The 15947-nt window shown below is 38.5% G+C and overlaps 1 protein-coding gene across 1 annotated transcript in view; it reads right to left on the bottom strand.

Annotated features, from left to right (window-relative positions):
• LOC131688858 (uncharacterized) overlaps positions 1-15947 on the bottom strand; it is a 708198-nt gene that overhangs the window by 222527 nt on the left and 469724 nt on the right. Inside the window, exon 5 of the mRNA XM_058973432.1 lies at positions 3265-3436. Coding sequence (XP_058829415.1) covers positions 3265-3436 — 172 coding nt within the window. The remainder of the gene's footprint in view (positions 1-3264; positions 3437-15947) is intronic.

Genomic DNA, 15947 nt, shown 5'->3' with positions numbered 1-15947 from the left:
ACTGCGTCATTTGTTTGTGCTTTTCTTCTTCGTATCCTCTTGTTTTTCGGCTTGTATGTAAAAACCCTTTTTCCTTCGGTACTGTGGGTTTTCCTTGGCCAACGTAGGTTAGTTCACTTGCTTCTTCGACCAACGCTTCCATAAAATCACCGAAAGTACGCAGCGTTACGTGGCTAGCCCTTCTCTTGTAGCGAACCCACTCTAGCTTAAAAGAAGCAGATAACTTCTCAACCAGTTCTTGTAGGAGCGTTGGATTACTAAGATGGTCATGTTGATTGGCGGCTTCGATGTAATCACATAGTTGTTGCACAGTTAGTCCAAAATTGATGAGAGTATCTAAGCGTTCCGTTCTCAGCGGATCTACCTTTCGAACTTTCGCGATCCGCGTACGTATAAGAAGCTGGAGTCTACCGTAAGCCTTACTTAGAGTATCAATAATTTTTGGTACATTCCTTGGAAGCAGGAGTCTGCTACGCACGGCTTCTAACGCTGATCCTTTTAAGCTCTCTTCGAGTCGAACTAAATTCTCCACATCAGAGAAACCGCAGGCGTTGTTTGAGTTTTAATAAAAACTGATAAAAAGTGACCACTCCTCAGGATCCCCAGAGAATGTGGGTAGCTTTTTTGGCCAAATTTGCCGAGCACCAATTTGATCAGATAATAATTCCTGCGCATGAAGTTCTTCGCTAATAGATGATCTGATTTGTGGTACGTTTCATGTTATAACCGACGTTTTCGATATTTTGCTGTTATGGTGGTTTTCCGAAAACACAGAGCCGATTGATTCAACTCCCTGCTCTGCTAATGTGAGTAGTTGTGCTTGCGAGTTCTGCGCAGACCCTACATTGGGACGACGCAACTGCACCTCATTGTACAAATGAGCCCTCGCAATATGCGAGGAACGTCGGTTAGAAGGTATTGGATCGGAGTGATACTTCGGCAGTAGATTGGACGGCCTGTTCGAAAGTTCAGGATTACGCAACGGGGTGCTCACAGTCAGCCTTTGAATACCGCCCTCCACCGTGTCTTTAGGTTTAGAGATAGCACCGAGATTCTTAGCCTTGAAGACTTCTTTTCTTCCTTTATCGGCTCTTGAATTCACTAGGTGTTGCTCGCCCATGCCGCATGCTACCACGACTCCCATCATGCTCCATCATAACCGATGCTATTACATCGTAGCGCTTTCTCATATATTCCTGTTGTAAAGCCCATACCTCATCTAAACGCTGCAATTCTAACTCCGCTACTCTCAGTCGAAGTGAAATCGCATTTGATGCGATTGACATGGTTGGTTTCAGTAGTTCATCTGGAACATTCGTGTCACACGTGTTACAAACCCAAGGCCGCTTCTCGAGGGACTCATCCACTCCAACGCATTGAGAATGATACCACGCGCAGCATTTATCACATGCAATCATGTCACGATCTAACGACAGAGAATGTCCGCAAGCTCCACAAACACCACAAGTGTCGACCATTCCGTCAGCCGTAGCCATCGTGAGAACTTCTTCCGAACTATTCTAAAATTCTTTGAGAATTGTTCGGGTTAAGAAAACTCCTGTGTAGCATTTCTGGGTGAATACGCTCAAAGCTAAAATTTATTAATTTCATGGATAGGAATTCATTTTTGAGGTTATACAAACTTACAATTTTAGTTTTCTCCCAAACGAGGTTAATCAAAAATTCTCACTCCGTATCGATAGCTGCCTAAATACTGCTGGAAACTACATATGAATTCAGTAAATGTTAACAAGTTTTAACACAATTTGCTTACATGGATCGAATCAATTTGCACTCCACGTTGCCTGAACCACAAATATTTCAAGATCCTATAATAATAGTATAATTAGGTTAAGTTCACTTTAATTATACCTATTTTACTTACTTTCTTCTAATAAGTTAACTTTAAGACAATTTGCATGAGTATACTTTAGATATAGTAGGATTAATGTTAAGATATATTAGACTACACGCTGTGCTTCTTCTACTCTAAGATAGGAATGGTATGGTTATGTGGTTGACAGCTCACAATTGGCCTTTGTTGCAAATCGAGGGGCAATCCAGCGGCGTATGCCCAGCGGTTTTAACAAAGGGTATTACGTATTGTACATTGAACATTTCAAAATCGAAATTTTGGACCCCCTCCGAAATTTTTTTCTGGATCCGCTCCTGGTTCGAGGTGTTTGTTAAAAATGCTGTATTTAGAACCGAATGTGTCCGTGGTAGAGTCTTGTCTTTAATTTTTTCACTAAAAATACCGTACCTCCTTCCTCCTTAATTGAATCACTCGTTACTCTACAGATTTATTGCAAAATCATCCAAAAGAACTGCGACTTTTTCGTAGTCAAAACACAATAATTACGCATTAAGTTTCTGTTTTATATATAAGCATTTCAACATCACTATTTTACTCAACACATAGGTTCAATATTGCTTTCGCCGGTCCCTAATGAGGACATGTTTCATGTGTCTTCCAAAAGTTTCTTTTTATCCAATTAATCATTATCAATATGCATTTACTAGTAAGAAAATTGTGAATACGCACGTGTTCGCTTAACCAATGAATTGCGGTGTAATTACGGTAAATTAACTCTGCTCGAAAATTGAAACAGCAATGTGCAATTTCCTTAATTAAATTGTTAGATATATAATTCAGTATCTTGAACCCAATTCCATCTACTTGCACAACTTTTCCTCCCTATGCACTAAGCATCCCCAAACGCATTCTCCTACAAAACGTAGAACTACGTTTGCACTCACATTGGCTAAATTTCCCGCTGCGGGAAATATTGGCGATAGATTATTCGTCGTATGGCATGAGATCTGCGTTCCTGGAATTAATGATTCAGTCATACCATGCGTCACTGTCATGCAGAAAATTACTAACGCTCCAAGGCACCGAATTCCGAAACATCGATCATTTTTTCTTCATTCGAACAACGGCAAAATCCTCCCCAAAGACGTTCACTTTATTAACGTAAACCCACACTGGTTCGGCCAAGTCGTCTATCTTCAAGTCGATTGACATTCGCCGAGGTCCCAACATCGTTGGCCTGCAAAACCATTAACCATGATTCGGTCGCGTGATTGACGCTGCAACAGACAACGCTTAATTGAAACGGGACCGGCGGGGCTAAACTTGGAAGAGATTGCCTATTCACGTTTGACTCCCCCGGTGGCGTCAATCTTCCATACAAGCGTTCGGTTCGAACAGGGAGTGCGGAATCACAATTTCGAATGACAATTTACCGATTATTTACTCACTTGAAAAAGTACGTTCCGTTCTCGAAGCCGAAAAATGGCACCGTGTACGTCAGCATCCAGATGTTGCCGCCACCGCAGTCGTAGTATGGCTTGGACCAGCGACCGTCCTCGTATTTCACCGACAGGATTTCGTCCGCCTGGCGTACCGAGTTGTTGGAGTAGATGTGGAATGCTGTCGGTCCCAAAATGGGGGGGGGGGGTGTGCATGAAAAGAGACATGAGAAACAGATATCGGAATTATTACATTGCGTTGGCTGGATTTAGGAGACGCTATTTAATTTATTTTGCAGGCAAATCGGATGTATTTCCTTTGATATTCACGATAGCATTGAATGGACCAGGAACCGGAATGGTTGTGGATTGTAGTGTCATTGATAGCCAACTAGGCTTCGCTGGTTGATTTTCAATTCTAAGCACTCAAATTTTTTGCTAATGTTGGGTTTTAGAATTCATTAATCGGATATCAGATTTGTTATCCAGTATTTATTTCTTCCACGGTTTTGATTATAAATCTGTTTGCAAGCGAAGGTCGTTAAAGGATTTATATACTTGCCGAAAATTGAAGCCTGATGTCTGATAGTAGAAATAAATTCCGAAACTATTAAAAATCCAATATTTCAAAATATGAACCTAAAGTGTACAAATAACTTTGAGCTACATTGCGGTATCGAGTTTTAAAACAATTCCCATATGTCTATTATTCTATAAATTATTGATGTAACTTGTTTTTTGTGAAGTACCGTAAACCGTGGTGACTTTGATCATCGGGGTGACTTTGATCACGAAACTTTTTTCGTAGATCGCTTATTAAACCAGAATAGTATACCGAATCATTTTAATTTGAAATAATTTCTACTCTAAACTTATAAAATACTGATTTGTTATACTTTTATATCGTTCTGTTTGTTGTCGTTTTTGGGTACAAAAACTTCAAAAAAACCGAAATTTGACTTTACCTGATTTTTACGAAGCTTCGTGAAGTGTCTATTTTTTATAAAACAAATAAATCTCAGATTTGAGCAAGAGATTGGGATATGCTAAATTTAGTTTTAAGAGTTTGCTTATTTTTAATACATTTTTTGTGAAACTAGTTGGCAATTATTTCCAATTATTTTAAGCTAAAATTCGCAACATTTTTTTTATTGTTCAATATTACAACGTGTTAAAATGGATGAAACTTTTTGTACATTGATAAAACACTGAAACAAAACATTTTTAGCAGTTTTAAAGGTTTTCAGAACCTTTTATTCTAGTTGGACACAAATTATACGAATTTTTGTTACTCGAATTTTACAGTACATTAACACTCGGAATACCAAGGGGGTAAAAAAATGGGAACGCTTACTTTGACCGGTCATATCTTAGCCGTTACATAATCGATTTTAAATCTGTCATCACCAATAGAAAGGTATGTCTTTTGTGAATACGTCGAATTAAAAAATAGAAGAATAGAGTTGTCTACCGTAAGTTACAGTAAAAAGAGTATAACAAAGTCAGTGAGAAAAAAATGGGAACGCTTCTTTGACTTGCCATATCTTAGCTGTTTGCTCACCAATTTTATATCTCTCTTCACCATTGGACAGGTAAATTTTTTATAAAAACAGTGAATAAAGAATGATGGAAAACAAATTTGTATAACCGAAGTAATTGTAAAAACAGTAATTGAGAGTCAGTACAGACGAAATGAGTTTTCCTGTTCAAACAATCGTATCTCGACCGTTTGTCAACCAATTTCAATTTTCCTTACACCAATGCAATCCATAGAGCTTCTAGACTTGTAATATATGCAATTAAAAGTAGATTTTCAAAAATTACTATACTTTTCGAGTTTTTAGGAGATAGGATTTTTACAATGTACGTGGCATACGGTTGATTGAAATTCTTTGCGACTTGTTAGTTTTACGGTTTGAAAATTACCTGTTTACTCAATAGTTCTACATATTATACATGGATATTATTATACCAAAATGTTTGCACAAACGTGGAGAAACAGAATATTGTATGTAAATTACTAAATAATAGAGTGTGTTAGGACGATTCAGTAAATACGAAGAAGTTCAGAATTTTAAAATATAAGTCATATAACTTTAAATTTGAAGCGATGACCTATACATTTTAATACACCAATCTGTTGTAATTTATGGCGGCTACAATTTCTGAAAAAACACATTTTTATATTTTCTCAAAAAATAGCCAAAAGTACGTAGAAGTACAGAAATTTCATTTAGTTGGCAAATAACGTCGAATTCAAAGCGATGGCCTATACCTTTTTATATACCAATCGATTGTAATTGATTTTAGTTACAATTTCTGGAAGAAATTTTTTTATATTTTCTCAAAAAATAGACAAAAGTACGTAGAACTACAGTAATTTCATTTAGTTGACAAATAACTTCAAGTATTCAAAGCTATCACCTATGCAATTTATACACCAATCGATTGTAATTGATTTTGGCTACAATTTCTGAAAGAACAAATTTTTATACGTTCTCAAAAAAATAGCCAAAAATACGTACAAGTACAGAAATTTCATTTAGTGGGTAAATACGTCGAATTCTAAGGGTGTAGCGATCACGTGTATCAGAAGTCAAAATAACTTCCAAATTCAGTAACCCAAGTTCCCTGTTGCAAATATGTGTTTACTTCTTCCATTCCGTAGGAGGAAGAATGAACACTAGGCGGCTAAAACATACTATCCGCTCGCGCACGCACGTTTTTTCTCTTTCCCAATCTGTCTCACGATTGCACAAACTAGAGCAAGTGGTTGAGTTTCGGTCGCCAAACGGACCTTGTTGTCGTTGTCTTATCAACCGCCCGACCAGAAAAACTATTTGAACGCAAGTGAGGGTATTGGCGCGTAATGATCTGATGCAAATGTTTCGAGAGGGAATGAGATAGCGATTCAGAATCAATTGTCCAAGAAGTTCGTTTTTCGAAATACGAGTTTTACTTCGGTAAAATTACGTACTTCCGGGTATCTAAAACCAAAAATCGTTTATCTGAGGGTTTTAGGAATAGCTTCTCATCCATTTCAATCTAGACTGTGAAAGAGGCTAGAGTGCGTGTTAGTTAAATTTGTCCCGCGGTGTCGAAAGGTTTGTCTAGCTTAAAAATGTGAGATGCCTTGCCGATTAGTAATTTTCTGTTCTTAGGTGTTGCGTGAAAGTTAGCAGTAGGAAGTGCGGAAATTTGTGTGCGTTAGGAAACCGAATAAAAAGGTAAATTAACAATTGGTGCTTATAAAAAAGAGACAATGCGTTCACGGTGTCGATAGCCGTGCGACGGCTTTTATTCTCCTATTTAGTTTGGTGCTATTCATCGGCTCACCACACCGCCCCTTCGACCACCGACGCGGTCTATACACAAGTGCTAGCTTTGGAAATTCTGGCGCTTCAGCCAAAAATCAGAAGTGCGACGATTTCTGCAACGCTTTGCTCACTGGAGCTGCACGTCACAACCATCCGGTGTGCACGTTTTTTGTTGCTGGCAGCTTGTCCGGCGTACCGACAGTGCCAGCAGTTATCTAATCCCGTACGCAGGAAGACATCCGGAGATCCTTAATCGCCGCCTGCGCAGATTCATCACCGCCCGTGTAGATACATCGCCGCCACCGCATCGCCGCATCAGGACAGTCTTCGCAGTAGTGCGAATGTGAGTGGGCAAGCAACGAAAAAGACTGTAAGTACACCTACCACAAAATCCATGCGCATGGTGAAAGTTTAGCCGATACACGCACCCGGCAAACAAAAGTTCGGCAACATTATGGCACGTTAGCCCGGTAGGAAATAGCGATCGCTCATCCGCACACAGTAGGGAACAGAAATAATATATGCAACATCGCAGAAAAATCCTAGGTTAAGTTTTTGAAAATGCCAGTTACTTAAATAAATTAGTCATGTTAATTGTTCTTCCGGTAAATAATGTTTTAGTGTTAATGTCGTCATGTTAGCCAAGTTCCCATAGAGATTACGAATTTGAAGAGGTATCTCATGTTTCGCGTCGTTGTAGTTTTGTAGTTTTTTGGTGATATTTACTCCAAGTTGGGCTACTTGGGAATCTTAGCCCCACCACTCGTATCTCTTGTACGCTTTATTGTTTGGTTTTTGAGGTATTCTTCCAGTGATGAGACAATACGAGTGGTATTCTTAGGTATTTTGGGATAGGAAAGCGAACTTCTTTGGGTTAATTCGTGGGTAATTTGATGCATGAAACTGAGTACCTCTCGATTCAGTTGCGTCTGCTAGGTCGTTCCTCCAAACCTTCACTATATCGACCCGCCCTGAGGCTGGGTTTCTGGTCGGGCAACCCTAAAGTACGACAAATGATCCTCGAAACAGATGGCGCTTAAGCCATTTGTTCGGAAAGGTGGGACGATTGGGCAGACTGTTTCCGTTGCAACGTCGTGCGCGCTACAAGGGTTGATTTATACTTTTTTATACACCAATCGATTGTAATTGATGGCGGCTACAATTTTTTGAAAGAACACATTTTATATTTTCTCAAAAAATAGACAAAATACGTAGAAGTACGAAAATTTGATGTAGTTGGCAAATAAGGTCAAATTCAAAGTGATGGCCTACACTTTTATATATACCAATCGATTGTAATTGATTTCGGCTACAATTGTTGCAAGATAAACTTTTCATATTTTCCCAAAAAAACGACAAAAATACGTAGAAGTACAGAAATTTCGTCTGAATGGCACATAACTGCAAATTCAAAGGGATGACCTACACTTTTTATATACACACCTGTTGTAATTGATAGCGGCTACAATTTCTGAAAAACACATTTTTATATTTTCTTAAAAAATAGCCAAAAGTACGTAGAAGTACAGAAATTTCAAAATATAAAAATTGTTCTTCCAGAAATTGTAACCAAAATCAATTATAATCGATTGGTATATAAAAAGGTATAGGCCATCACTTTGAATTCGACGTTATTTGCCAACTAAATGAAATTTCTGTACTGCTACGTACTTTTGGCTATTTTTTGAGAAAATATAAAAATGTGTTTTTTCAGAAATTGTAGCCGCCATCAATTACAATCGACTGGTGTATTAAAATGCATTGGTCATCGCTTCAAATTTAAAGTTATATGACGAATATTTTAAAATTCTGAACTTCTTCGTATTTACTGAATCGTCCTTACACACTCTCTTATTTAGTAACTTACATACAATATTGTGTTTCTCCACGTTTGTGCAAACATTTTGATATAATAATATCCATGTATAATATGTAGAACTATTGAGTAAACAGGTAATTTTCAAACCGTAAAACTAACAAGTCGCAAAGTATTTCAATCAACCGTATGCCACGTACATTGTAAAAATCCTATCTCCTAAAAACTCGAAAAGTATAATAATTTTTGAAAATCTACTTTTTATTGCATATATTACAAGTCTAGAAGCTCTAAGGATTGCATTGGTGTAAGGAAAATTGAAATTGGTTGACAAACGGTCGTGATACGATTGTTTGAACAGAAAAACTCATTTCGTCGGTACTGACTCTCAATTACTGTTTTTACGATTACTTCAGATATACAAATTTGTTTTCCATCATTCTTTGTTCACTGTTTTTATAAAAGATATACCTATCCAATGGTGAAGAAAGAAATAAAATTTGTGAGCAAACAGCTAAGATATGGCAAGTCAAAGAAGCGTTCCCATTTTTTTCTCACTGACTTTGTTATACTCTTTTTACTGTAACTTACGGTAGACAACTCTATTCTTCTATTTTTTTAATTCGACGTATTCACAAAAGACATATCTTTCTATTGGTGATGACAGATTTAAAATCGATTATGTAACGGCTGACCGGTCAAAGTAAGCGTTCCCATTTTTTTAGACCCCCTTGGTAGTCCGCGTAACTTTTTACCCCCTTGGTATTCCGAGTGTTAAAATACTTTGTATAATACCAATTAACATCTATTTAACAATGAGTATCATTCCAGAATTAGTTTATACAAACATTTAAATGAAAAAAATATTATCCGGCGATGAACTGCACTACTACGACCTAGAGTTCCCCGGCAGCGGCATTTCTTTCGGTACCGGAGTTTATTTCGTGAGCCAATTAGTTCTCATTTTTGTAATGATATAATCAGATGTAGTCCTTGGTGGTGAATCTACCCTACTGTAAATTCCCCGGCGGTAGATTTCTACCGATACCGATGTTCGTTTCCGTCAGCCATTTAGCTCCTAGCTTCGTCCCGATCTACTCGATATAGTTCCCGACGGTGAATTTTGCCTACAACGGAACAAGCAGTAGGTGCTGAGGTCTATCCAGAGATTCCGGGAGAAGCCCAGCTTCTGGTTCACTGGCGCCCCAACGACTCGCTGGTAGCTGATCGACACGGTATACTCGGTCTAAACCTCGGCGGTGGATCTAGTCTACTGATGAGCTACCCGAAAGGGTGTCGAGGTCGGTTCCGCGATTCCGGCGAAGCCTGACGCAGCGATGTCAGATCTACGGAAATCTCCGTAGATCTACGGATTTGTAGGTTTTCTACGGATCTACGGATCCGTAGATAACATCTACGGAAATGCAATTTTTTCTACGGAAATCTACGGATTTATCTCAGTGTACTTTTGAAGAAGGTTGCCAATGATCGACAGTTATTTTTTCTATTGGAAAATCATCTTAACAAAATGGAGAATCCGCAAAACCACATTGTGCGATATTAAATACCAGCGATCGAAAATTCAACTCGAGAATATGGACCCTGCTTTATAAAACGCCTTTTAAAAGTTATACCCCATTTCGGCGATAATGAATCGGGAAAATTATATGTAGTTCAAATCAATAAATCCAGTAAAAGTCGTATTGAATAGAATTTAATTTATAGTCTCATCTGCAAATGATAAATTGTTTATTTCATAGAATTCAAGCAACGTTTTCTCCACTCTGAATCGATATCTTGGATCCTGATAACTGTTTTAATTCGTATATTTGATTCGTGCACGTAGCCTGACAGCTGATTTGTCGATCGATTGGCGTTGGTTCAGGTAAAAGCGAAAAGGACACTGAGTATCGTGACAGCTGTCTTTGATAGTTGGAAATATTGGTTGACCAACCTCGGCGCGGCCCGATGTAAATATGAATATCTGTAGCACTTTTTAAGACGAAATGCTATTAAGAAGCACAACTGGAAATCCCGAATGGCAAAACGCAATCCAAAATCAGCTGGGTATTTCTCTGATGTCAATGATGTCAGGACCTTCTGAGAAACGAACGTCGCCTCTGACCATGTTCTGGTGGTATGTGGGATTTGTACTAGACCAAACTAGAAGGCGAATGCTCACAGCGGTTATACGTCAAAAAGGAGCGATATGGTCGTCCACATCGTACGAATGAGGGTACAACAAAAATGAGGAAAGCTTTGCCATGAATGACACGTGAAAGCGATCAACAACACGAGAAGGAAAAACTTTTATTACTAAAGCAATTAGAGTTATCTAAATCTGTCCAGCAACCAACGTCACGTTAAAAGGGAATATGTGTATTGCCAGATATAACGTTAATCTCATTCAGCTTCAACATGTTCGAAATTTGGCTCTGGTATGCATACCTCGTACCTAACTAGATCAATTTATCTACAGTAGCAGCATGACACATCTTTATGAACAGGATTAAGTTAAGATTAAGGTCCCCGTCTACAAGGAGGGCGGTGCAATCGACGGAAGACTACATGATTTGTCTCCTGATGGCGTTATCCGTAGATTCATGTCGCAAGACGACGAAGTTGTTGCCGATAAAGACGTGTTCAGGAATTTGTTCCCCATTTCCTACGCTGTCCGGGTTGTGAGAATGCGGATAGAACACTCCATTCCTTTCTTCGTTACCCTGGAAAATGTAACCAACTGGCACATATAACCAACAAACTGTTACGTTTCAATTCTACGAACAACTATGGAAAACAGTGGTATAAAATCTCTCTTTTGTTGCCCATTTCTGCTGCATTAACCGCAACCAGGATTCAGTTTCAACGCCTTATTCATTCTTTAATCTGCATCTTGACTGAAGTTTAAAGTAGAGTCTAAAGCCTTCAGCTCGGAGGCAATATTAATGCATTCACCCACCAAAACATTCATGTGTTTTATATGAGCTCTGTGAAATTAAAAGCAGAAAGTGGCATCTGTTACATTTTCGAGAAAAGTGAATTGTGTAATCTATGAAGTTGAATTTGAATCGAAAATAACTGAATGAACGCGCTGCCTCAAACGAACTAAGGACGAGGCAAACAACTGCAATATTCCCTCCAGCGCGGCGGGCATATATTGAATTTTGCCATAACCAACAAAAAAATCTCGACTTCAACGCCGAAAGCAAAAACGCAAGCAGTGGTCCAACCAGCAACGACAGCTAAACCAGAATCTTATATTGAATCATCAACGATTACATCCAGTACTTTTAGAGCAACAAATAGCACCGCCAAACAAGATGCAAATGGTAGATAAAGATTCATCAAATTGCATCATGAAAAAAACGCTGCACAACACAACACATCGGGATGTTTTCTCTTGAAAATGTGGGAAGAAGTAGTTTATAAAGTATTTATTACATTGTGTTTTTATCACTGTCAGAACGACGCTGAATCCCTCTGGATAAAGACTCGTCACGTCAATCGTTTGTTTACCATTTATCTGTCAGTGTCATTCCAATCGAGCACGAAACCTGTCAGTGTCATTTAGTTGGGATAAGATGGCGAGGCTTTATTTAGTAATTCAGCGGCTTTAGCTGTCAGTTTTTCGAAAATTGGAACGAAAAGCAACGTCGCGAATTCATTTTGCGACACCCATCGGGACATCGGAAAACAATTGGGAATCGTGCAATCAACCGTGAGTCGTATGATTAAAAGGTACTACTAAACTGTGAGCATCGAATGGAAGGAGAAATACAGGCAGAATGGATGTTCTATTAGTGGTCAGGATCACAAGCGTGTAGTGAAAGAGTTTAAGCCAGGTATCTGGCATCCCTATCTCTATATACAGCGTTTGACAATAGGCAACATCGTTTTTCCACCGATCGATCGGGGTCAGTTTGACAACGTCAAAATCGCTTGAAATGTCATAAGCAAACGACAGCAGGAGTAAACAAAAGCAAAATTTGTACTCTTTTCGAAGCGATAGAAACCTGATAGCCATAAATAATGATGAATAACGTAAACTTCAGGATTGTTGTTTAAACAAACGGAATGGATAAAAATGGACTAAATTTTACGACTGCAGCTGCTCAAACATAAGCAAAAAACTCTGCAAGCACGAATGCAGAAACATTTCGGCGACGGTTTTTCACTGCGATTTTCATCCCTCCGGTCAAAAGCTACACGTATTCAGTAATAAATTGCGAAACAAAATTGTCCAAGGTAAGTGCTTAGATTATGAGTGAAAATTTATTATTTATGGCGGAAACAATTAGGAAAATGCGGCTCAAATCAAAAACAACTGACGACGGATCCGGCCAACGAAGACAGAATTTTTGGACTACTTAGCAAATTGATTGCGATAGAGATGGCATTTATTGGCGCCCCAGTTGTGGAATCTATATCAACGTGTTCTCGTAGATTAATCCCAGTGACTGATAACCGCATCCATATCACCAAATGTAGGAGTACAGCAAAACTTGTCCGGGCATTTTCACACCTACTGGAGTTTCAAAAGGAGGAATACGGATCAAACCAGGAAGTAAGCCGCCTCACGTCGTTTTGCGTTGCGTTGCATTGGCGAAAAAGATTTTTCGACTGATTTGGTTATCTGAACTGCAGCAAGATTCGCTTCCTTCCGGGCCAACAGCTTTTCAAAAATCAACAACGGCATAATTTTAGGTGAAATTAAACGTGCGGCCTTGACGAAGAAATGGGCCATTAGTTTCCGGAACATGTTCCAACTATGTATTTCGTGCTACGAATGTACGTATTTGTATGGTTGTGTTAATAGTTCCACTGTTCTTTTCCGGCCGACCGGAATTGATGAGAGTGTGGAAGCACATGCACTGTCCACACCAGCATCACGAGATATGCGAGCAACTTTGAAACAGGACGATTTTGAGTTTATTATGGGCTTGAGGGAGGCAACGAGCGCCAAACAGGATTTGATGGATATAGCACCAGACGGAATTGAAACATTCTTGAAAGAAGTTCAGTAATTGTGATGGATGGTAAACAAAATGTAGGGGAAGCAACGATGTAATTGCATACAATTAATTCAATAACAGTAAATCGCGGTTGCGAACTGAAAAAAATAGTGCAGCAACTAATAATTTGAATGCATGGATTGGAAGAGCATAATGCTAAATGTTCACCATAGTCAACGAATAACGTACAAGTGATATTTTTTCAACGTGCCATAAAAAAACATTTGTATGTAAAAATGTTTATTTTGAAGATTAATACCAATAAAGATCGGTAATGGTACTTGTACTCATCAGTTGAACATAAAAGTGTGCCTTATTTGTTACAAAAGCTGAACGAATATCTCACATAATCAGGTTAATTTCCGCTAAACAATATCAATTTTGTTAGTTTTTGTCTGTTCGTTGGTTTGGATGATACCATCGCCTTGCAATACAGCTTTATCCGGATGTTGAAATATATTTCGGCAATTCGATAAACAAAATCTCTCTCGTAACACTCATGGTACTCTGACCTTTCGAATATGTATTGGAAACTAGATGTAGTACGTGAAACTGTTGTGGACATCAGAAGCTCGTAATAGTTTTGAATGTGCGCATTGTTGATTTCCCCTATAAGTGTCTAAAAGTGACCGTTAGTTTTGATATGCATAAATTATCATTTCAGATCTCACCTTAAAACAAAATTCGGCAACTTTGCAGACAGTAACAATAGATTTCATTCCATCTTGGGCCAAATTTTGAATACAGCGTTGACATTGAATGCTCTCTACTAGTTTCTTTCGAACATCAGAGGCACAACGCGTAATTGAAGCATGTATAAATGAATCTCTCATAACCGTTTCAACGCTGGTTTCCTCCAAGATCAAAACTATTCTCGCATGCTCAACGGGATCGATCGATTGTCGAAGCTCAATATCTACCTTAGGCTGTTTAACTGCTACCAATGTTGTTGTTTCTGAGAAGTTTGTACAATTTGCACTAGTTGAGCAGGTAATATCGTTGTGTGTTATGAGTCGTTTATAACTTGCTTTGAATTGGCACGCATTAGGGTTATTGTTCGATCCACCCTTCGCACGAATTGCACCGAAAAATGTTTCTAAATGATCTTGGCTTAATCGGTAGGTGTACAAATCTTTAATAGCACCTTGTTGACAATATTCATAAAGACCCCGAAAGCTGTAAATTGCTACCAAAAACCCCAGAAATCCAGTCTTTCTTGGTGAGTTGAGAATAGAGATACCGGTAGCTAATTTGATTGATTTGATATACGTTTCGGCGTATGAAAACGCTGGCCAATACACATCAATATTTGCATCAGATAATGGTCTTTTGAAATGTACAGCCGATTTATTCATACTATTTCCTATATCGAATAGATCGTTGAAGAAATGCAGAAATTCAGCAGTAGCGGTACAACCCACAAACTGTTCATTAGAAGATGCAAGATACTCTAATGATATAGCTACGCTATTACTGATGGTTTGTACTGCCAGCGAAACTTTCATTTTTGAATTTTCAAAATTAATATGCTTGTCGCTTAGTTTGTTCGATAGCTTGATTCCGTATAAATTCTGATACTCATTTAGAAGGACAATATGATTCCAGTCAACAGTTCCGTTCATTGTGAAGAGTTTTTGCTGTGAGTGGAGAGCATTTCTAACGAGCTTTATCATATGAACTATATCGAGGAGGACGTACACATTGTAGTCTGCACATGGATGTTTGAAGTATGTTACTAACCCATTTTGAGAATCGGTTCGCAAGTTGCATCCGAGAGCATTTGCAGTAGATATATTTGTTCTGGTGCCATCGAAAGTGAAGGCAACTATTTTTACTCCAACATCATGAAGATGAGTTAGAATAGTTTGGATTAAACTTTTTTTTTCTTGAGCAGTAATCCCATTGATTAAAAAATAACCAATTGGGACCTTCCACGAACTTTGTATTCCGGAAACCATGAATACGAGTGCCTCTTTGGCCACTGGCAATTGATCCGTGGAAACTCCAGCAAACGAATGAATCTGAGCAACTCCCTCAAACTTTTTGGTATATTCGTTCCATAAAACTTGTTGGCGTATAGCCATTTCATCCATAAGCAAACAACCTATCAATGTTTCTCCTCGAGTAGCCATCTCCTCTGATTTCGCTTTTAACGCTGCTATAGTTTCGCTGGTTAAACCAGGCTCTCCTCCAACGTTCACATACCACCTTGAAATTGTTCTGGTGCATGGAAGGTTGTTGCCAAAACATCTCCGCACAAACTCATACGCCTTAGCTGAGTAGAAGTGCAATGTGGTTGCGAAACTACGTAAAACTTCGCTATAAGGTTGGCCTTTCTTTCTATTTTGCAGCTCTCGGAAAAGAATTTCATTGTTTGAGTTGTTCTGTGAGTGGATAAAATAATAATAAGTTTTACTATATCTATTGTTTAGGAAATATTAACCTTTAGAATATTTCCATACGAAGGAGTGATTAGTCGTTGATCTTCAAGTTTGGCCAATAGGTGCTCCATGCTTTGAATTTTGTCCCGCAATCGCTTGTTTCTAG

The sequence above is a fragment of the Topomyia yanbarensis genome, chromosome 3 (assembly GCF_030247195.1).
Source record: "Topomyia yanbarensis strain Yona2022 chromosome 3, ASM3024719v1, whole genome shotgun sequence".
NCBI lineage: Eukaryota > Metazoa > Arthropoda > Insecta > Diptera > Culicidae > Topomyia > Topomyia yanbarensis.
Note: the sequence above shows the minus strand (reverse complement) of the source record. Positions and strands in the feature narration are given on the sequence as shown.